The 21,933-nt window shown below is 39.4% G+C and overlaps 2 protein-coding genes across 3 annotated transcripts; one reads left to right on the top strand and one right to left on the bottom strand.

The window, feature by feature from the left end:
• Window positions 1-1,296: 1,296 nt before the first annotated feature.
• Window positions 1,297-13,856, bottom strand: Ccdc56 (Coiled-coil domain containing 56). Of its 2 annotated transcripts, none has more exons than XM_080278238.1 (4): window positions 13,747-13,856; window positions 6,572-6,674; window positions 5,112-5,288; window positions 1,297-3,692 (listed from the first exon to the last, which is right to left on the bottom strand). In XM_080278238.1, exons 2-3 carry the CDS (start codon window positions 6,671-6,673, stop codon window positions 5,145-5,147), a joined length of 246 nt encoding a protein of 81 aa, XP_080134364.1. In that variant the 5' UTR covers window position 6,674; window positions 13,747-13,856; the 3' UTR covers window positions 1,297-3,692; window positions 5,112-5,144. The 2 variants fall into 2 exon arrangements, with proteins under 2 accessions (XP_080134364.1, XP_080134363.1); XM_080278237.1 differs by lacking the exon at window positions 13,747-13,856 and adding an exon at window positions 9,025-9,110.
• A 317-nt stretch (window positions 13,857-14,173) lies between these two features.
• Window positions 14,174-20,981, top strand: Hsp83 (Heat shock protein 83). Its single transcript, XM_080278309.1, has 6 exons — window positions 14,174-14,252; window positions 15,526-15,782; window positions 16,580-16,827; window positions 18,432-18,586; window positions 18,948-20,311; window positions 20,633-20,981. Exons 2-6 carry the CDS (start codon window positions 15,526-15,528, stop codon window positions 20,763-20,765), a joined length of 2,157 nt encoding a protein of 718 aa, XP_080134435.1. The 5' UTR covers window positions 14,174-14,252; the 3' UTR covers window positions 20,766-20,981.
• Window positions 20,982-21,933: the final 952 nt, after the last annotated feature.

The raw sequence follows: 21,933 nt of genomic DNA, 5'->3' as shown, positions 1-21,933 counted from the left end.
TCCAACAAACCCAACCCTCCCTCTCCCTAACCTACTGTATACTCTGTCCATTTTAACTTGGCCTAAAATTGCCATCTCTCCACATTGACGCTGAGCTGTTGCAAGAGATTAACACTTGAATATGGTGCTAGTCACAAAAAAGTACTTTGAAAAGGATGTAGAGCCACAGTACTGTCTTATTCTATCCCAAGCAATGAGTAATTAGCTGCAAAAAGAAAATCTCCGCCAAGTTAATATGGACGAACTATAGCCACCGCCACCATTGTCATGGCTCTACATTATAATATTATACCCACCATCACCACCTTAATATTGCATCATCTTCTACCATCAGTCCCTCAGGCTGATGGTTCAGTACCTGTGTTATACACAGTGATTTATATATAAAAAATAAAAATTATATATATATACATATATAAAGGTGTTTTTATACCCAGAGCAAAAGAACTGATAATGAATAAAATGGAAGGATGAACTGCTGTATGTAAGGAAAAGCATATGACAAGGGTCTGACATCCCTTTTTAAACTTGGAAATCAATAAAGTGCCTCCATCTCACAGGTTTATGTCAAGTGTATCTTTAGAAAGAAAGAGAGAGGAAAAAAAATATGAGCAAATGTTTTTGCTTGTGAGGCTGTGCCATGAGGGGCGTGAATGGCTGTGTGGTCCATTTGACAGGGAATGCTGTGTGATAATTCTGCTTTAAGGCATTCCCTCTACTTCCTGATCCCACCACACCCCATCTCATAGGTGGGAATAATACCTGGAATAATGATGATTAACTCGCTGAGCCTGGGACATCTTTTTCATTTTATTCTTGCCATCTTCTGACGGTTTTATTCAGCTTAGGATACATGTTTCAAACTAAAGAGCTTAGATATAGTCCTAATAAATTACTTCAGCATGAAAGTCTTTCCTAAGATGAATATAATTGCTTGGTAAAGGCAAGAATAAGTAACAAAGAGCATTATCACTATGATTCAAGGAGCTAAACACCATCTCTTACCCTACACAGACAGTCTTATTTAACCACGGCACGAATATCGCTAAATGACTTACTACACTCATTTTGCTCTAACTCAGCCTAAAGTTACCATCTTTCTACCTTGAATGCTGAGTTAATGCAACGGATTAACATTAGATGCTCATCATGAAAAATGCTGTGAAAAGGATGTGGATCCACAGCAATCCCCTTTTCTGCCACTAAGCTACAAAAGGACGAAAATCTGACCAAGGTAAAAAGAGTATAGTATTGTAGTTAGCTAACAATAACTCAACTCCAATTTAACCCTGGGACATGTAAAACCAGTTTCCCTCCCTGAAAACTGTGCGGAAGTTGCTCATTACATTTTTTTGAAGAGTTAAGTCAGTCTATAGGTTAATGGAAGCAGAAGAGAAAGACAATCATTATATAAAACATTATCATATTCATATTTTTTTTCATTCTACACCCCGGGCTGTTACATAATTAAGCAAGATTACAGTTATTCATAACAACCAGAGTACCTACAGTAACCATTCATACTACACAGCCTCTTTTGGAACTAATCATACAATAGTCAAGTACAATACTTTAAAAGTGCCATGTCCCTAAATAGCAAAGCCCTTACAAATCAATTCAACCAATACCATAGTTGAGGCTTTAATCTTTTTCAGCCAGGACATGTCTTTTGTATTTACTCTGGCTGGTATCAGATGATTTATTCAACTTGGTCTAAGAAGTTCCAAGGCTGCTCATCTAACATCTGATGATTTATTTTCCAAAAGAAAACAGCTAGACGTAAGAAACCTAAAACCTACCTCAACTCAAGAATTTAATTTTGGCTGATACCTGACAGGTTTATTCATCAATGCTTTTTATTACTTTTACATAACAAAATAAAACTGTAACCCATCTCACATTCCAATTTCCATTACTGAATTTCCTGGCATTATTTTACCAAACTGACAGCAAGTATTTCTGCACCTCACACTAAATACTACATGAAATAAATAGCCACCCACTTCTATTAACAGGCATAGCACCCAAAGAATACGGTAATAAAAATACTGGTAACTTGTCGTATTTTCTTTTGAGGGACATTCTCCATGCCACTTGCCTATTAAAACACTTCAACACATATTACCAAACCTAACATTTCTCACAACACACACTGAACTTCATATTACCTATTCACATACTACAGGTACCACACCACATACTGTCACAGAACACACTACCACACCTTACATTACCACTGCACACACTACCATATCTTGCTGTACCACACCAACACCAATTTATACTTTCATACCACACATTGCAACACTTATCTCCAACAGTACAAAGACTTTCCCAACTCACAGAATTATATTTTGCATACCTATAGTAATTCTGTTATATATATATGTGACTCCCAACTCAAAACAGAGCTAACTGTTGCCTCAGTTAGTTACCTGCAGTGGCCTGGTGGTAAACATTTGAACATGTCAATAAAACAGACCACTCACACTGATCACAAAATATACAATATTTACATCGAAAGGAGCTGGCATGGCTGACTACAGCATACAAAGCTACAGCTGAGTAACCAGTTGACTACATCATTCCCAGTAACTCTTAATTACTAATACAAATACATTAAACCCTCTATAACGAACCTCCACTTAAGTTTGGCATTATTGAACTTTTTGAGACAACCAATCAATATTCTCATATACTGTATAAGATTCAGTTCACATGGCAGATCCAGCCAACCAACCAACCAACAGTGACAGGGTTAGCTCTACAAAGCATAACACCTCCACTGTTGTCCTGCCAGTTACCTGGTTAATTTTACTGTTTTACTGGACTACAGTTACCATTGGTTAAAAAGTTTTAGTAACTTACAACATATCTAAGCACTGTATACATTACTGTACTGAGTAAGACTGTACCACAATATATCTAATGATCACGAGTAGGTATATAATGAACTGGATTTGTAAATTATGATAACTGTCAAACATCAAATTTAGTGAGCTTTTGGATTTAACAACCCACTCTTCCCCTCAACTGGTCTGTTATATAGAGGGTTTACTGTATGAGTAAAATATGCACATAAATAAAAGAGTAATAAGTCATAACTTCTCAGGTCTATGTGAATCTTGTAATCGAATTAAGAAATTCAATCCTAAAGCAAATACAACCACTAGACAGGTAACTGTTCTTAGCTAAATCCCAAACTCTGCATGCTGAGCTGCCAAAATAAAGGCCACAAAATTCTAACGTGGCCACAGAACGGAATATAGTCATTATCAATTGCACAACAGTTCATACTGGTTAGAGTACTATAATATATAAGGCATATTTAAAATATCAGCACACTTACATTGGAAGGATAACTAAAACTGCAATGTAATGGATTGTTCCTGGGGATGATAATTGTGCTTATTGAGTAAAACAGATCAAATAACCCCTTAAATCCAAGGACTTTTTTCCAGTTTCTTCCACCAACTTCAAATGATTTTATTAACCTTCAGACGAACCTCTACAGGTGAAGGGGTTCATGAAAGCTTTATTTAACCCATCCCCTCCCAGAAGTCTTATCAACTAAGTAATATCACCTGCAAGTAGCAAGACTAGTGGGAAAAAAAAAAAATGACATCAGACTGAAAGGGTTTACCAGTAGAATGGGGTCAGCCAGCCAGAAGAAGCAGGTCCATCAGCATGTCCTGAAAATGAGTCAATATGTGAGTTGGACAGACTACTATCATTACCTGTATGAAACACCTGATAACTTAAATATCATACAAAATGGTTAAGTCTTTAGTGAAGCCTGTATTTTAACCCGATGGCTGCAAAATAATACCGACGAGTCTATCCATCTATCTACCTATCTACAGCCATACGCCTTAATCCCAGAAAGCACAGCCATGAATAAATTGTCTCCATGCCACCCTGCCCTCCTTCATCAGGCTGCTCTCCCTTAAACTCATACCACCTTCTTTCACATATATCTCCACTCCACTCTACATCTTCCAACATACATCAGATCAATTTATTCAGCCAAAGAATCTACCCCAGCAGAGAGAGGGAAAGAAAAAAATAAATCTCAATGTTTCACTCCAATTTTAAAGAGCTTTGTATTTCATTCCAGCTAACACCAAACATTTTTTTTTTCAGCTCAGGAAAAAACTACTGCAGTTGACAGGTTAATCTATGTATTGACAAAAAAAAAAAAAAAAAAAAACAAAAAAAAAGCCTCTATCCTCCTGATGGGGCAAAAATGGACTGGGTGATGAATGAATGAATGAGTCTTTAATCTAATGTGCTGGTTAGTCTGGATATCCATAATACAACCTAAAAGTCTAGATTGCCACAGATCTATAAGAAACTATGCATCTCCTACAGTATGGCATAACCTACAGTAGATAAATCTGAGTACAGTGAAACTCAATTTTGCAGGATCCGGAGTTAAGCATGAACAGTTTCCACACATTAAGTCCTTGATGTGCTGCCTCTTTCTGACATTCATATTTACAAGTTTACAGTAAACTAAATAAAACTGCATATCATAATTACACAGCAATTTTATTCAATCTCTGAGACTCTTGGAAGTGGAGGGGCCAGACAGTCTTCAGTAACTCCTTCACTAAAAGGGGTTTTAGCTAACTAATCTGAATTAAATCACCTGGAGACTACAAGAATAAAATACAATATGCATCATCAGACTGAAGGGATTAATTAAAAATGGGAAGGGGCTAACAAAAAAGGACTTACAGGTAAACATCATGGCCAACAAAAAAGGACTTACAGGTGGGCATCATAAGTCTGGGATGTGTTCTATAATAACTCTTCTTTTCCCTTACAATTAGTACTGCAAACTGGAGAAAATGGCAAACGAGCTTTATACATGGCAATGGAATGCTGATATGTACTTTTTCTATAACTTATTGTGGATTCAGGTAACAATGAAAATTTGCTATGCACTTTTTTAAAACTTAAATGTGGATTCAGGTGACAATGGATCACTGATGGGAAATTTTTCTGTAACTTACTGTATATTTTAACTGCAATGAAAGTGAAAAGAAGTACCACATAATGAGAAATTACAATAACATAGGTCACACGGCTCAAGGAATTAACTGTACCTGCCACGCCACTTTTCAAAGGAGGTGGAGGAACTAATCAAGTTCATCGAGGAACTTCTCCTGCTTGACAGAATAGATGGAGTAAGAGTAAACACCCAGCGCTCCCAACCCCAGCAGTAGCCCAACCCTCACGTTGTTCTTACGTTGCAGGGCCAACTTACGCACTCTCTCTGCATTCTGTGGAGGAAGACATTATCTGCCTTAAGTATTTATCCTCTGAGCCCAGACATGATTTTCTCATTTCATTCTTATTACACTCATTTCACACTCATGCGGTGTAAAACTTATACTTCACCACAACCAGTGCTGTGTTACAACAAACGACTAATACCAGCATATGATGCCAGTCACAAAGAAGTGCTATGGGAGCTCAAGCATCTGTCATTTTCTGTCACTGAACAACAAAAAATAGGCTGCACAAGGGCATAGCCTAAATCCCCATCTAGTTGAAATGAATAAACTATTCTTCTTGATAATTTTATTAGGCTAAGGACATTTTTTTTTTTTTAACTAAAGGGGCTACATATAGCAGTATTGCAACATCTTTGGTACAAGAGGCTTTTCCTACAGTGAATAATATTGTCTAGTAGCAGGAAGAACAAACTGAAAGGGACATCACCAAGATTCAAAGGGTTAATCAATATCTTCAACATCAACCTGATCCTTTTTCCCACCTAAAGATGGGGTGAGGTAGGATCCAGAAACAACAAAAGAGACAGCAAGCCACATAATACAGTAATTTACACATCATTCAAGCTATGGGATCCTGGCTACATTTCACAAGCGCAACAGCACATTTTGAGGGCAACTGTTAATATTACACTATGTGGAAAACTAGCTACCAGTATCTTAATTCTCCTTCCCACTAATACAGTACATGAGGTGGGAGGGCCCTCATTTGAACAGTTAAATATAATACAATATCGCATTTTCCTCAACAAAATGTATATCATTGGCATCGATACACAAATACAAGTTTTCATGCAATGGTGCAAAAATTACTGCAAGCAGATGCACAGCCAGTCATGTGTAACTGAAACAACTCCTGGTGGGTGGGGGCAGACTATGAAACATTGAAAACTGGTCATCTTCAACACTCAATTATGACTCATGAAATTTACATACATGCATAAGAATATAATTCGACAATGTTGGCACCAATGCTGGGTTGCACATTTGGCTGTGCAAGCAGATCCCCATACATTTAGCCATTCTTCTGTAATGGCAAGATGATTGTAACTGAACCCGAGGAGCTGCAAAGGACTGAGATTCAAAGGCAAAGCCTGATACCCCTACGCAGGAGCAAGTGTACAATGGTTCAAAACGGCCATGAAGATCTTATTATGGCTATATCTGTACCATTCTGTTAAGCAAACATCTGAGCTAACTAAAAGTGTCAGGAGGTAATAAACCAATCAATAAGCTAATGGACTGCAATCTTTGCCATGTACAGCACACACCTGATTCTCTATAATTTTCATGTAGTCAAGCTGAGCCTGGCTTAGGTGCTTGGAGTCCCGCGTCAGGTCCAGCTTAGGCATTGTCTTGCTGTCACCGGCCATTCTGAAAGACAAGTTATGTTACAATCAGGAAGTACAATATTATTACCTTATAAAGTAATTATCCTGGCCTCCAACAAACATTCTAGGAACTCCCCCAAGACAGGAGAAGGATCAGCTAAGTCATATAATGGTAACATATATAAATTCAATTATTACACAAAAATCTTACTAGAAACTCTCACCATGACTGAGGATGAATTTGCTGACACTCACTTAAAATTTCCATTTAAAAATATGCCTGAAACTAATCATTAGCTACCCAACACACTCTCTGCGAACTCCTTCGACAGTGGACAGAACACAGCAGTTAACTGTTACAGTACATAAAAGCAGAGGTGGCCAGCAGGGAAGCAGTACTGTGTTATGGACTTTGTTTCATGAAAACTGGTGTACAGTTCAGGTACTTTTCAAGTATTTTTAATAATAAAGACTCATACTTTTACTTGAGAAAATCTATCTATCTACTGCCAGATGCCATAATCCCGTAAGGGGTGGCCATCTGAAATTGAGTTATTTGTTTTATGGGGAGGGGAACTAACCCTCCACCAACCCATTTGTTGTCACGTAGGGGGCACATGTGGTTTGGTTATATGGTTACCACCTAGCATTGTAAATGGTTTCCTGGCTTACAGGAAACCATTTGGCTTGTCACTCAATGTAAAGCCACCTGTAAAGGAAAAAAAAGCAATAAGAAGTGACAGGAAAGATGGGAGATATAGGAAGAGAGAAGGGCAGGCACAGAAAATGAATGATAAAGGTTTAGAATGAAGAAGGCAGCACTACATCAAGTGAGTGGATGGTGGTTGCCACCACCTACCACTAATATGTCCAAATTTTTTTTAAAAATCCAACAGCACATAATGGAAGCATAAGAAAATACTAGTACCAAAATATAGTACCGACTGATAACAAAACATAATTTTGTTGAACGGGGTGCCATACTGACTCTCCTTCATGTACAGTACGGGTCAAATTGCAAGCACTGTAAACACTTCAAACTAGTAACATTTTTTTCTTTATTTTTACTGACACCTGACAATTACACTCAGCAGCCTTCCTTATTAACTTCTTCATTACTTGCAGGTTCTCAGGCTGAACAAAATCAGCAGTGCATAGCATGAATAAAATACATACCATATGCAGTATGTCGTTAATTTCCTTTTCCCATAACTTCTATTAATACACATCTAACTGCAGTTACAAATGAGACAAGCATATATCACTCTAACATAATGATGACTCAAGATCTACTGTCTCAAAAACGTGAATATTGATGGTGGGAGTTAGGATCACTGTTGTCTCAGAATCTTTGTACGCCACATAATCTCCCACTTTACCTCACTGGTATCCACTGCTATCTGTAGTGCATTCAAAACCTTGTAAGGTATCACCATTAATCCTAGTATGGATTTCGGCTAACCTATCCCTACTGTGGTTGGGCTAGGTAAATGGATGCTTTACTTGAGGCAGCAGAAAGGTCTTGCCAATGTAATTCAAATTCCTCCACTGTTTTCTGTATTTTTCTTGCTATTTTCTGGGTGGTAAATAACCTTTTTCTACTTAATTTTCACCCCACCCTGTTATTATCATCATGTTCCTTAATCAGTACCTCTGGTTGTTTGTTTCTGGCATAATGGAAGAAACTTACCCAAACATATTCAAAGGTGAATTTCAATTCCCATTTCCTAACTAGTGGTTAGGTTAAGTTATGATTAAATGATTATGAACAGTTAAGGTAGGTTTGGTAAGGGTTAGTTAAAACTGAAAGGTTAGGACACTCGCCTAATTATAAATCAAACAAGAAGTGACAAAGTGAAACAGCTAATAACAATGGGAAACAGATTTCTAACAAAAAAGTTTATCAACCACCCCATAAACAGTAAGAAAAATGTAACAGCCTATCATGAATTACTGATTTGGTAAAGTGCTTCAACTACTTAAAGCAATGCATATGCTTACCTGCTTACCTTAAGTTTTTTTTTTTTTTTTTTTAAACTACAAATCCACTCTTAAAGGGTTAAACAGAACACAAAATGGTGCTATTGGTTGGTAAACATTTACCAGTAAAATAAGCAGTGCATCATATATTGCACCATCCAGGAACGTCCAGAACTTTCGAAACAGTACTGCATGTTACCATCCCTCTTAATTACAGTAAAAGACGAAAAAAAATGTCAATTGGGCAAATACAATACCTTTATTACATCATCGACTCATTGTACACCCATTGACCAAGTACACCGGCTAAGACATGCTTGAGTCTTCACAACAAAATGTTCACTATAGTCTCCCTATGTAATAACTACATCCCATTTCTGGATACGATCATTAGAAGCGACCATATAACTCACCTGATGAATCAGTATGCCAACCACTTCCTTTTCTAAATATAATAATATTCTTAAATTATGTCTGGTAGAAATTTCGCCGTACCCCAACAAAGTAAAAACAAACAATAGAACAGCTAGGATCTTGCACTAGCAAATTAAATGTTAATTTGATTTTTAATAACCTTTGTTACAAAGCATTCACCTTAAATATTGATAATATGATTGTTTTATTTTTCGCACATCTGCAGTTAATATGTAGATATCAATCATCGTATTCGATACATCAATACAATTCAGATAGAGATTGTCCATTTTTCCTAAAGTTACGTCACTTGTCTTTCATAACCCGTATTTACCTCTTACATGATGTGTATTTATAAAAGTATAAATAATCAATGGTGTTACTACCACTGAGCTCAATGAGAGCAGTTACTACACAGTTGGATGTCAGTAATTTGAGCTAGCATATACACAAAACATTGTTCATAAATACATTCCTGAAAATTCTCGAAACCCATTCGTTGGGCCACTCATCGAGCCTTCAGTGGAATAGGTACATCAGCCACTCAGCGAGCGTATTACCTTGCTACTTTATTGCTTTTTTTTTTTTTTTTCCCCCACCTAGCTTTAGAGGCCTTACTCCTACTACTCGAATAATGATGGGCAGTGCAAGAATATACAATGTATACTGGGATTTACAAATTTACACGGTTCCACACTGACGTTACCTAGTCCAAACACTAGGCTACACGAGACGGACCCGCGAACCGCCTAGATAGTTCCATAGGGCCTCTAACATGTGGTGATAATGTAGCACACACTATATTTTTTACGGTACAGTATTCTAATTACATGAACCAAAACAATTAGCATACGTGGTGTAAATTTATTTTACAAATCATAAAATGAGATTATTTTCCATACTGCGACTTCTTTATTTGCTATGTAAGATGACGTCTAGAAATTTCTCCACTCTAAGGACGAGAAATTTCTTCATTCAAGGATCCACCCCCACCAAGATCCCACGAGGCCTTATCCTCACATGACAGAACCACGGCCGGGCCCTTTTTACTGGGCCGTGGACAGAACTTACTAGAACAATGTCCTTTCGGTACCCATAATGCCATTAAATTGTGGGAGTCTATACAGAAATGTTTTTGAGACTATACTACTACTATTACTACTACATCACTACTACTATTACAACTACTGCTACTACTACTACAGCACCTTAACATTCTTATTGTTAATTGCTTTATTATAAGCGTAGTTAAGGTCAGTAGCCTAAAAGGGGATGTAAATGTGGAACTTATTTGGCAAAATAAGTCTCAAAGAAAATGTTCTGAAATTTAAACCAACAAGAATACGACTGAAGTATCCCAGCATCTCGAAATGAAAATATTCTCTCTCTCTCTCTCTCTCTCTCTCTCTCTCTCTGTTTCCTTTATCTGAACTTAACTGAAATATTTATTGTCGTAAATGATACAGAGCGCTAATACAACAAAAGAAGGTGGTGGGTTTAACTCCACGAAAGCATGACCCACAGTCAATGGACACCAAGATGGATCAGTAGTAGTAGTAGTAGTAGTAAATTATAAACAGTACAGTTGTATCATAAGTAGGATAGTGCTGGTAATAAAAATAAGTGTTGGTAGCAACAGTAAGAGTAGGATCGGTAGTAGTCCTATAAATAAGGTTTTACTGATATCAGTAATTGTAGTATTTTAATGAGGGTAGCATTCGTAGTAGAATTATAAGTAATGCACGTAGTAGTATTTTATGTAAGGTAGTATTATGAGTAGGGTAGTAATGGTCGTAGTATCATAAATAGTAATGACCTTAGTATTATAAGAAGGGTAGTAGCCTACTGGCAGTGCTTAACTGGTGTCGCGAGTATAGTAGTACTGTAGTAGTAGTACCGGTATATAATAGTAGTTGTAGCAGCAGCAGCAGCAGCAGAACCATACACGGACTGAAGGGGTTAATTATAGTGCTAGTAGTAATGATACAGCTAGTATTAATGATCATAGTCGTGGATATTAATTATGACACTAAGCCAGAGTTACCAATTTCGCATCTTCGGGGTGGCAACATACACGTGTTGATAATGCTATGCAGTCATTACAGTCTTGTTTCTTGAACCATGATCCTTAATGTGAAAACAATACAAGAAATGGGATTATACGTTTCCCTATTAAGACATCCAGCTAAAATCTTTTGCTGGTTATCAGACGAAGTCCAGAAATTTCTGTGCGCAAAGGACCAGAAATTTCCAAAGGACTAGAAATTTCTACACCGTAAGGATGCGTAGAGCCTGCCCTCACGTGACACAGGTGATGAGAGGTTTGACTGCTTCCCACATTGACGTTAAATCGTGATTACTTCCTATGGAAAGTTCAAGTAAATCATTAGAATATCCAAGTTACTTTGTAGAGAGGCGGCCTGCAGTCCAGGTTCGAATCCCGGCTGGGGCAGAGAACAGTTTAAGGATTTGAATTTCTTAAAAAGCAGACTTTTCTGATCTACCAGATGGCCCGCCGACATGTCTTAAAAATACCACCGCTAATACCAGTACACCAGTCCTGTATGAGACAGCCCTAGCATGTATTCAATATGGATGGTGGGTGTTAGCGCCGAAGTGGTGATATGTGGAGATGCAGGAGGACTACTGGGCCCCAAGGAGGACTACTGAGACTCGAGAATAGGCCCTGAAGCCTTTGCCCAGAGTCGGACACGTAATATATATATATATATATATATATATATATATATATATATATATATATATATATATATATATATATATATATAAACCTTAAGTACTAGGTTACAACTACTACCCTGTAAGCAGGATAATATTGTAAGTGGTATTATAAATGGGTCAGCAATATCTACAGTATCTTATACAAACTTTTTTTTTTTCCCCCCATCAGGAGAGTAAGAGGCAGAAACGAAGCTACTCAAGTCGCTCTTTCCCACTACACCATTCAGGATCTATTGGGTTATATGGTTACCACCCAGGGCGGCAAATGGGATTTCCTAAAGTTACACCATGTATTCGCTAAAGCAGACAAGTGGATGAAGGGAGCCTCCACCTACTTCACTGGTATAGCTACTGCTCATCATATAAGCAACATAATATTCACTGAACGTTAGAAGCAGTATTGATAGTATTATAAGCAGAACTAGGAGCAATATTATAAGCAGGGCAGTACTGGTAGCGGTATATAAGCAGAATTTGTAGATGTATTATAAGCAGAGCAATATTGGTAGCATTATAAGTAAGGCAGTATTCGTAAAATTAATCTACCGTGATAGTATTTCAAGTACTAATGGCTGTAATGTAGTAGTAGTAGTAGTAGCAGTAGTATACATATCGTACTCAGGTGGGTGTCATTAGTACAACGAGTATAATGGCGCTGGTAGTAGCTAAGTAGAATTATAAGTAACAATGATAGAATTTACAAGTGTTAGTAGTAGCAGATAGGTAGGGTAGTAGTAGTTGTTGTTTTTGTTGTTGTGGCCCAAAATTTAGCCGAAACGTGAACCTAGTGGACTGCAGGCTGAAGTTGTCCTGCATCTTCATTTCAGGGGATAGGGAGTTGAAGGATGTATAGCCGGGCAGGGGAATCAGCAACATCCATGTCACCACGTGTAGGCACCCTTTTCCACTAGGAGAATACAATAGTGTGGTAGTACTGGGTGGACGTTGTGGTATTAATTGTTGGCAGTGACTATAGTGACTGGAAGGGTGGTACTTGTGGTATAAATCTTGGTACTGCGATAGTGGTAATAATGATGGCGTTTGTGGTGGCTGTGGTGTTAATGGTGGTAGTTGTAGTATATTTGTAGTATACTGGCAGGTGTGGTATTAGTGTTAATATTGGCAGTGGTATGAGTGGTGGTAGTTGTGGTATGAATGATGGTACTGGTATTTTGATAGGAATGGTAGGAGTTGTGATATTAATGTGGTTACTGGCATAGTGGTATTAATTATTGTAGGTGCAGTGGTATTAACGATGGTGTCTGAAAAGATGACATACTCGGGCTGAAGGGGTTAACTATGGTACTGGTATTAAAGATGAAACTGGTATTAATGAGAATAGTGGTATTACTGATGATCCTAGTGTCACTTATGGTCGTGCTAGAGGTAGGAATGAATAGTAGTGATCGAGGTAGTGCAAAGTAGACATTAATGGTAGTAGGAATGAATGGTAGTGTTCGAGGCAGGTTATTATTCCAGGCAGAATTAATAGTTCTCGAGGTAGGAACTGTTGGTAGTGTTAGAAGTAGGAATTAACGGCAGATATCGAGGTAGGAATACGCATGGGAATACGTGGTAGTGGTGGACATAGGAAATAATGGTACCACACAAACTCGTGGTAGCAGTGGTGCGGGAGTACATGGTACCCACGTGGTAGACTGGGTGGCAGGTGGTTGTAGTTGCCTGCCGTTTTAATTGTTGCTTTTATTTGCTAATATATGAATATCTTGAAGGAAAAAGGTATGTTTTGTCATCGCCAACTCATCAATCATGTAGTTTAACTAGGCGGTTTGGTATGTTTTTCATGTACTTATCAGATTTATTCCTGAATTTTATGAAATGCTCTCTACTATGGCTTTAATTACAATAAATGTAAAACTGTGCACACTGCACGTTCAGTGAGCCATTCTAAGAAAATTACAACCATATAAAGTTTGTTTTATTACGTTATAAGTAATAACAAGCAGTATCAATATTACCCAGATATACAGCAAGTATCGTAGAAGGCGTAGATCACATCCAGTTGTCCGGACACGATGGGTTTATAAGTTACGAAGGATTTTTCTGTAACATGTGAGAAGCAAGAAAACACAAGGATAATCAATAGTTCCCCCTTCAGAGCTTCTAGAACCTTCTCGAACCTTCCACCACAGCACTCATTTATCGTGGTGTTTCCGGTAACGAGTACCTGCTAAATTTCTAAATTATAAAAGACCTGTCGACTTTGTGACCTTAAAATTAGTATGAATAGAAAACATAATCGATTTCAACATGTACTTTATTGATGATTAAGGTACGATAAGCCCGAATAAGAAAATTAGGGACATTCTTGCGGAGGAATACACAGTGAGGGCTCCGTACAGATTTTAACCGGGGGTGTGTGGAATCAGCATTAGAACCCACTCGGAGCCCGCGTAGTTTAGACGCAAGGCGCTGTTCCTCTGTTACATTCCCGCGCATTTGATACATTCCAAAGAGACCAAACGTAAGTACTGTGTAGTTTTATTGGTGTGTACTTACGCTGCGGACCGTCATAGTTTTAGCGTTGCTATTCAAGTTATTTTTGTAACATTTATCGTGTACTGTCACAGGTGTGTGGTGAAATACGGGTGCCGGTCGCCTGGGTGTGCCAGGGTGCGGCGCGCGATTAATTCCTTCACCATAATGATTAGTATTCTTGCTGCCTCTAGTGGAATTAACATTTCGAGTTGATGGGATTTTATGTAATTTTTGTGAATGAATAGAATATCAAAATAATCTCGAGTTCATCTTAGTAAGCAATCACGTGTTCTGGGAAAATGCCAGGTGACTAATACCTTTTGAATTTCCTTGTGGTTTTGAGAGCCATGAACAAGTTCTTGAGCCTGTCAAGAAGCGTGGGTTTCCTAGTGGTGTATATGGTGGAGCCTTTTTGAGTAATGTGCATACGCTATTGTTTTGCAGAATCTAATGCAAGTTATTTTCGCGTCATATGTTAGGTCTGTCGGACATCGGTAGATTTGCCCAGTGAATTTGTATTTTGTGGCTTCAGGGACTTAGTTTATGTTGTATTAATTCAGTATATAGTAGAAACTCCAGTTTCATCAGGACGTGAACGCAGTGGACTGCATGCTGAAGTTTCCCTTTTCCTGTAGTTCACACTCTTTGGGGAATAAGAAGTCGAGGGGATGTACGAAACCTGTTGCCTGCAGATTTTAAGGACTTGGGCCTCACGGTGAAGGACAAATTGACACACGGCGAGGAGGGGCTAATGTGCGATGAGAAGACGGAAGAGTGTTGACGTGAATTCTCCAGGGTTAATTGGATTACCGCTGACTGTAAATTACTTTAATTTAATTACTGTGAACAGTTGACTAGGAAAGTTTTGGTAGGTTGGGACAGTTAATATAGGACTGCTGTCGGGTTAGGACACGGTCACCCACGCGCCGGGGAGGGGAGGGGATAGTACAAACAGCTCATGGGCACAGGTACAGTATAGATATTGCTCTGGGACGTGGTCTAATGTAAGACTGCCATGAGGCATAGCTTAAATACAGGCACTGCACTGAAACACTATGGAGGTTGTGCTGATCACTCTGAAGTTTAGGCACGTGATTTAGGGGTTGCCGTGGTTACACTCTGATTTTGAGGGTTAGGATACTGGTTTAGACTTGCTTTGGGGAACAGGCACATGAGTTTGGAAAGTTCGGGTACTTTGTGGATAAGTTTGTCCAAATTTGCTGTCCCATATACTTTAACCATTCTATTCCTTTCCACAGATGCCTGAGGAAGTAATGGAAGACGTGGAGACCTTCGCCTTCCAGGCGGAGATCGCCCAGTTGATGTCCCTCATCATCAACACCTTTTACAGCAACAAAGAGATCTTCCTTCGTGAGCTGATCTCAAACTCCTCAGATGCTCTGGACAAGATCCGCTATGAGTCCCTCACAGATCCATCAAAGCTGGACACAGGCAAGGACCTCTTCATCAAGCTGGTGCCCAACAAGAATGACCGCACCCTCACCATCATCGACAGGTGAGCATTTAATTAGTTCTCCTTCAATACTATAAAGTTTTAATTTCAACTTTATCCCCTGTGAGCTTCATTGCTCTGTAATGGTGAATTCAATCACCTTGAAGTAGTAACTGCTGTATTTGTGGAAATTGGTTGCTGGATATGACTGTCCTAAACAGTTATGGGTTGAAACTGAAATACTACTTTAAGTGCTTTCTTTTTGGACGTGTCTGATTTGTTTGATATCTGTGGAAAATAGGTTTTCTCCCATTTACCAAGCATCATCCTCAATACCTGGGTGAAGATTTATATAAGCACTAAAGTTGGTTAATGTTAAGTATTTATATTTGATGTAGTTTGTGAAGAATGTACAAGGCAGTCTGTTCAACAGGACGGCATGCTTTGATGACATAGTCAGAGATGACAGAATATTAGGAGTGACATGCAGAGGTGATCTGGTAATTACAAGGCAGTGGTATGGAAGTACAAAAGCAAGAAACAATATTGTGATTATACATATGGAGAGTGGATTGCATCATTTTGATTATTTGCAGAGTTTTTAAAATTAAAAGATCATGCAGAATGCTGTTTTGTTCTCACAAACTTTGTCAGGCAGGAGTGTTTCAGCTTAAATGTGTTGTTTGTATCAATGATGAGATAATTTGCGCCTGAAGGGTGGCTGGGTGACACAATGCCTGGTGTCAAGTGCCCTCCACCAGACTTGTTCGATAACATACTCTGAAAAATGTTGCAAGTTTCCATATTGCCCTACAGTAATGAGTATGACCCACAAAACTAATGGGAATTTTTATTTACAGTGGTATTGGTATGACAAAGGCCGATCTTGTGAACAACCTTGGAACCATTGCAAAATCTGGCACAAAGGCATTCATGGAAGCACTGCAGGCAGGTGCTGACATCTCCATGATTGGTCAGTTTGGTGTGGGCTTCTACTCTGCCTACCTGGTGGCCGACAAGGTGACAGTTGTATCCAAGAACAATGACGATGAACAGTATGTGTGGGAGTCCTCTGCCGGTGGATCGTTCACTGTCCGAACTGACCATGGTAAGGCACGAGGGTATTAATGGTACTGGATTTTGTGGCATTTAAGTTGTAGTGGTCATAATAAATACCCTGTCACACTTGAGTGCTCTCCTCTTTATGGGACAGTTCTATGATGCACACAGGGAGATCAAGGGTGGGCTTCCGTGCTGTGAACTGGTGTAGTGCATTAGCCCCGTAGCCCTCATACAATGTTTTAAATGCCTGGTCATCCTGAGTTAAGGTAATACAACAGGATGTGGATCATTCTGCTAGGTGTTTGGGGGTTTACTGCTCTTGTGACACCACTATGGGGTAAACAACTGATCATTCCCAAATGTCTTAGTAACAAACCCCAGGGCCTTTGCAGTCTTGATTGGGTGACGCAAGATTGGATGTACACTCAAACCTCGATTTTAAGGGATTTCGGATTTAAGGGACTTCATGTTTTACCTGACAGACATTGTTTTGTAATGATACATGATGTCAAGGTTATACACATTGAAATGTTTCTTTATACAGTACCTGTAAAATAATATTCCTATTCATATAATTCAGTAAGATAAGTAAAACAATCATTGCTTTTCTTAATAAGATTGTCTTTATATGTGGTAAAACAATGAACATTTTCAAGTAAGGGACAAGCTGATTCTCCATTTAGTCCCTTAAATCGAGGTTTGTGTGTACAGTACTTAAAGCATAAAGTTTTAAAATTTGCATGTACGAGATTTGGTAATGATAGCAGAGAATGAAAGGGGAGTGGATGAAAGATTTAGGAAGTGGAGAGATGGTATGAGGTGCAAGGGCTTAGGACTAAATGCAGATAAAACAAAAGTGATGGTATCTAGGGCTGGTGGCGGTACTGTCAAAGAATAGGAGAATGACCATGTGCGATTTGCCACAAGGGCGTGGGAAGTAATTCTATTTTGTGAAGTGTGTTAAGTGGGTGCATAAGAGATGTAGTGGTATTAGAGGTACAGTGCAAGTTAGGGAGAGCAGGTGGAAATTCAGGCATGAAAGGTATTATTTGCTGGTGAGTCCCTTGAGTGTGTGGAAGAGATTTGTTATTTGGGAGACGTGTAGGAGGTGGGGCTGGAGCTAACTCTGTGGCTAGAGTGAGGAGTGGTTTAAAGGAGGAGCTGTTGCCTCTCCTGACATTGCGAGGGCCCGTCCTCTGTGGTTTATGGTATTGAAACCTTGGCAGTTAATGAAGAGGATGTTTGTAGGCTCAGATGTACTGAAATGAGAATTGAGTAGGTGGATGTGCAGTTTGTCCCTGAGTGTGAAGCCTGGGGGGGGGGGGGCTAGGTTTACAGCTGAAGAGTTGAGGTGTAGGATGGGATTGGAGTGTATTAGTGTTGTGATGAGGAGAGGTAGAGGTTTGGGAATGTGGAGAGGATAGAGTGAAGAAAGTGAGAAGTGTTAATGTTAAGGGTAGGGTAGTGAGAGGTAGACCGAAAAAGACCTGGGACGAGATCATTGAGTGTTTCCTCAGGGAGGGACTGAATAGGGAAGCTGCCAGAGATCTTGCAGTATGGAGAGCCACCACTACATGACCAAGGTCGATGCATGCAAGCATGCTGGAGCCTCCAAATATGAACAAATGAACAGAACATATTTTCTTTCAGGGGAACCATTGGGACGAGGTACTAAGATAACCCTGCACCTGAAGGAAGATCAGACAGAGTACCTGGAGGAGAGGCGAATCAAGGAGATTGTAAAGAAGCACTCGCAGTTCATCGGTTACCCAATCAAGCTCCTGGTTGAGAAAGAGAGGGACAAGGTATGTATTAGTGTTTGCATTTGGATGATACAGGTCATCTCTGGTAAATTCAGTACCAGCTGGTGCCTTTATAATTTGATGGCTTAAGATTGATTTCTGCCAGTTTATACTTGTCACAGCAATACTGCATAGAGCTTGTTGACTGCATTGACTGCACTTTAACTTAAATTAGCCATGGTGACTAGGCATGAATTTTGAATTTTGTAACAACCTTCCCCCCCCCCTCTTTTTTTTTTTTTTTTTTCCTGTTGGTGTGCTTTAGTATAAAATTTAGTCTGGAGGTTTTGGAGGATCAAAACACATTAATAATTAGAGGGCCTAAGTTGCAAAGATAATAATTATGTGTTATGATTCATTGCAGGAAGTGTCTGATGATGAGGAAGAAGAAAAAGAAGAGGATGAAAAGAAGGATGAGGAAGATGACAAGCCAAAAGTTGAGGATGTGGGTGAGGATGAGGAGGCAGACAAGAAGGAAGGAAAGAAAAAGAAAACTGTAAAGGAGAAATACACTGAAGATGAGGAACTCAATAAGACAAAGCCTCTTTGGACTCGCAATCCTGATGACATCTCTCAGGATGAGTATGGTGAATTTTACAAATCTCTCACCAATGACTGGGAGGATCATTTGGCTGTTAAGCACTTCAGTGTGGAGGGTCAGTTGGAATTCCGTGCCCTCCTGTTCTTGCCTCGCCGTGCTCCATTCGACTTGTTTGAGAACCGCAAGCAGAAGAACAAGATAAAGCTGTATGTACGTCGTGTGTTCATCATGGAAAACTGTGAGGAGCTTATTCCAGAGTATCTCAACTTCCTTAATGGCGTTGTAGACTCTGAGGATTTGCCATTGAATATTTCCCGTGAGATGCTTCAGCAGAACAAAATCCTGAAGGTGATTCGCAAGAACTTGGTCAAAAAGGCCATGGAGCTGTTTGAAGAATTGGTTGAGGACAAAGATAACTACAAGAAATTCTATGAAAACTTTTCGAAGAACATCAAACTGGGTATCCACGAGGACTCCACCAACCGTAAGAAGCTGGCAGAATTCCTGCGCTACCACACATCTGCTTCTGGTGATGACATTTGCAGCCTGAAGGACTATGTCTCCCGCATGAAGGAGAACCAGAAGCACATTTATTACATTACTGGTGAGAGCCGTGAACAAGTTCACAACTCGGCCTTCGTGGAGCGTGTCAAGAAGCGTGGGTTTGAAGTGGTGTACATGGTGGAGCCCATTGATGAATACTGCGTCCAGCAGCTGAAGGAGTATGATGGCAAGCAACTGGTGTCTGTTACAAAGGAGGGGCTTGAACTTCCTGAGGATGCTGATGAAAAGAAGCGTTTGGAGGAACAGAAGTCAAAGTTTGAAAACCTCTGCAAGGTGGTCAAGGACATCCTGGATAAGCGTGTTGAGAAGGTAGTGGTGAGCAACCGGCTGGTAACTTCCCCATGCTGCATTGTGACATCCCAGTATGGTTGGACTGCTAACATGGAGCGCATCATGAAGGCACAGGCATTGCGTGATACCTCCACTATGGGCTATATGGCTGCAAAGAAACACCTGGAAATCAACCCCGACCACAGTATTATTGAAACCCTTAGGCAGAAGGCAGATGCTGACAAGAATGACAAGTCTGTCAAGGACCTTGTCATGTTACTGTTTGAGAGTGCCCTGCTGTCCTCTGGCTTCACCTTGGAGGATCCTGGTGTCCATGCTGGCCGCATCTACAGGTGAGTTCCAGAGAATAAATAATGAAAGGAGGGTGAAGTTGGTGAGGGATGCAATGAAAAGTAATGGTGAGGATATGGTGTTGAATATTGAAAAGCAGTGCTTCAGTTTAGTTCTGCTTTTCCTACTGTGCGGTTCCTTTGTCTTGGGTCTATCCCATGCAATTGCAGGAAGCTGTTTTAGATGGTTGTTTTGCTGATGACTGAAGTTATATCCGCTTATTATATGAAAAACTTGATTAAATTCTCCGTCTGAACTTGTATTTCTGCTTTAGTTACCATGTGCAGTATAACATTGTCTAACATTTTTTTTTTTTCTTCCAGAATGATTAAATTGGGCCTTGGTATCGATGAAGACGATACTCCAGCAGAAGAAGGAACAGAGAATGCTGACGAGGAGATGCCACCCCTGGAAGGAGATGATGAAGATGCCTCCCGCATGGAAGAAGTGGACTAATTTGTAGGGTCATCTGCTAGTCAAACTTGTTTACAATACCTTCATTCTCATTCCATACCAAAGTTCATTTTAATTTTATTCCATTTTCATGTATCATTCCGGATCTCCATTCCTTAAGTTATTTTTGTTGAAAGTGTCGTAGTTATAAGGTATGAATAGTTATTGTAGGAAAGTTGTGTAAGCTGTTAAGTGTTTTGTAATAAAACTGGAAATTAACATTCTTTGCATTCCTTTTTGTATTATGGTGGCGGTTTGCATTTGTTTTTGTAATATGGTTGCTGTTCAGTAGTGTTAAAGTGTTGTAAGGGGTCTATGAGAATTGAAGTTTGATGGATGGTTTTGAGGTATGGAGTGGTATGTAAAACACTAATTCCAAGCTGAGGAAGTTATAAATTATTGTGTGAGGAAGTTGGGGGGGGGGAGGTTTCACTATTGTGCTGAAGTTATTAATAACAAACGAATACTGAGGCTTGACTAGATTCTCAAACCACATAGTCATTGGGTAAAGAATATTGATGTGACTGGTGAAATGTAAGTGTAAATTTTATGGTAGCCCCTTTAGGTGCATGGATGGGCGAGGGATATACACCTCTAATCTCGGCGTAAACGACAGGCTCAGTAACTTCTGATGCTTGTGACGGAAAATTGCAGTTAAATCAGAGAAACCCACAGCAGCCAGATTATATATTTGGTTCCCGAATCTCAGTTTTAAATCAAGACGTGAAGTGCTCTGGGGGCTCGGGGTTTTCGTCCTGTTTTTTCCTTGCCGTGGATCTTGCTGATAGGCTTATAGTAGTGAAAATCGGTGGGGCCGTACTTATAAAACCAACATCATGGTTAAGTGAAAGGCAGAAGTGTGGGACTTACGGAGCAGTTCATCATAACGAGTTCGACATTTTGATACGTCGAAATAACAAGCTGCTGAGGTAGTGGTTTGCCACTTGCGAATTTTACAGGAAAAAAAAACTAGAAGAGACGTAACAAAAAATATCAACTTACTGCATTTTTTTTTTTTTTTTATGTTTTCAGCGAAAAGTCAACTGATGAATGTCAAGTTTTAGGAATTATTTATTTACCATTTTGTTTTATTATTTACGAGGACATGTTGCCTCACCGTACCATCCTGTAAACAAACACGGTACACCACCACCGCAATCTGGAACATGGA

The sequence above is a fragment of the Coenobita brevimanus genome, chromosome 72, assembly GCF_032717465.1.
Source record: "Coenobita brevimanus isolate Jiangsu-jjx chromosome 72, ASM3271746v2, whole genome shotgun sequence".
Classification (NCBI taxonomy): Eukaryota; Metazoa; Arthropoda; class Malacostraca; order Decapoda; family Coenobitidae; genus Coenobita; species Coenobita brevimanus.
The sequence above is the reverse complement of the archived record's forward strand: the minus strand, read 5'-3'. Positions and strand labels throughout refer to the sequence as shown.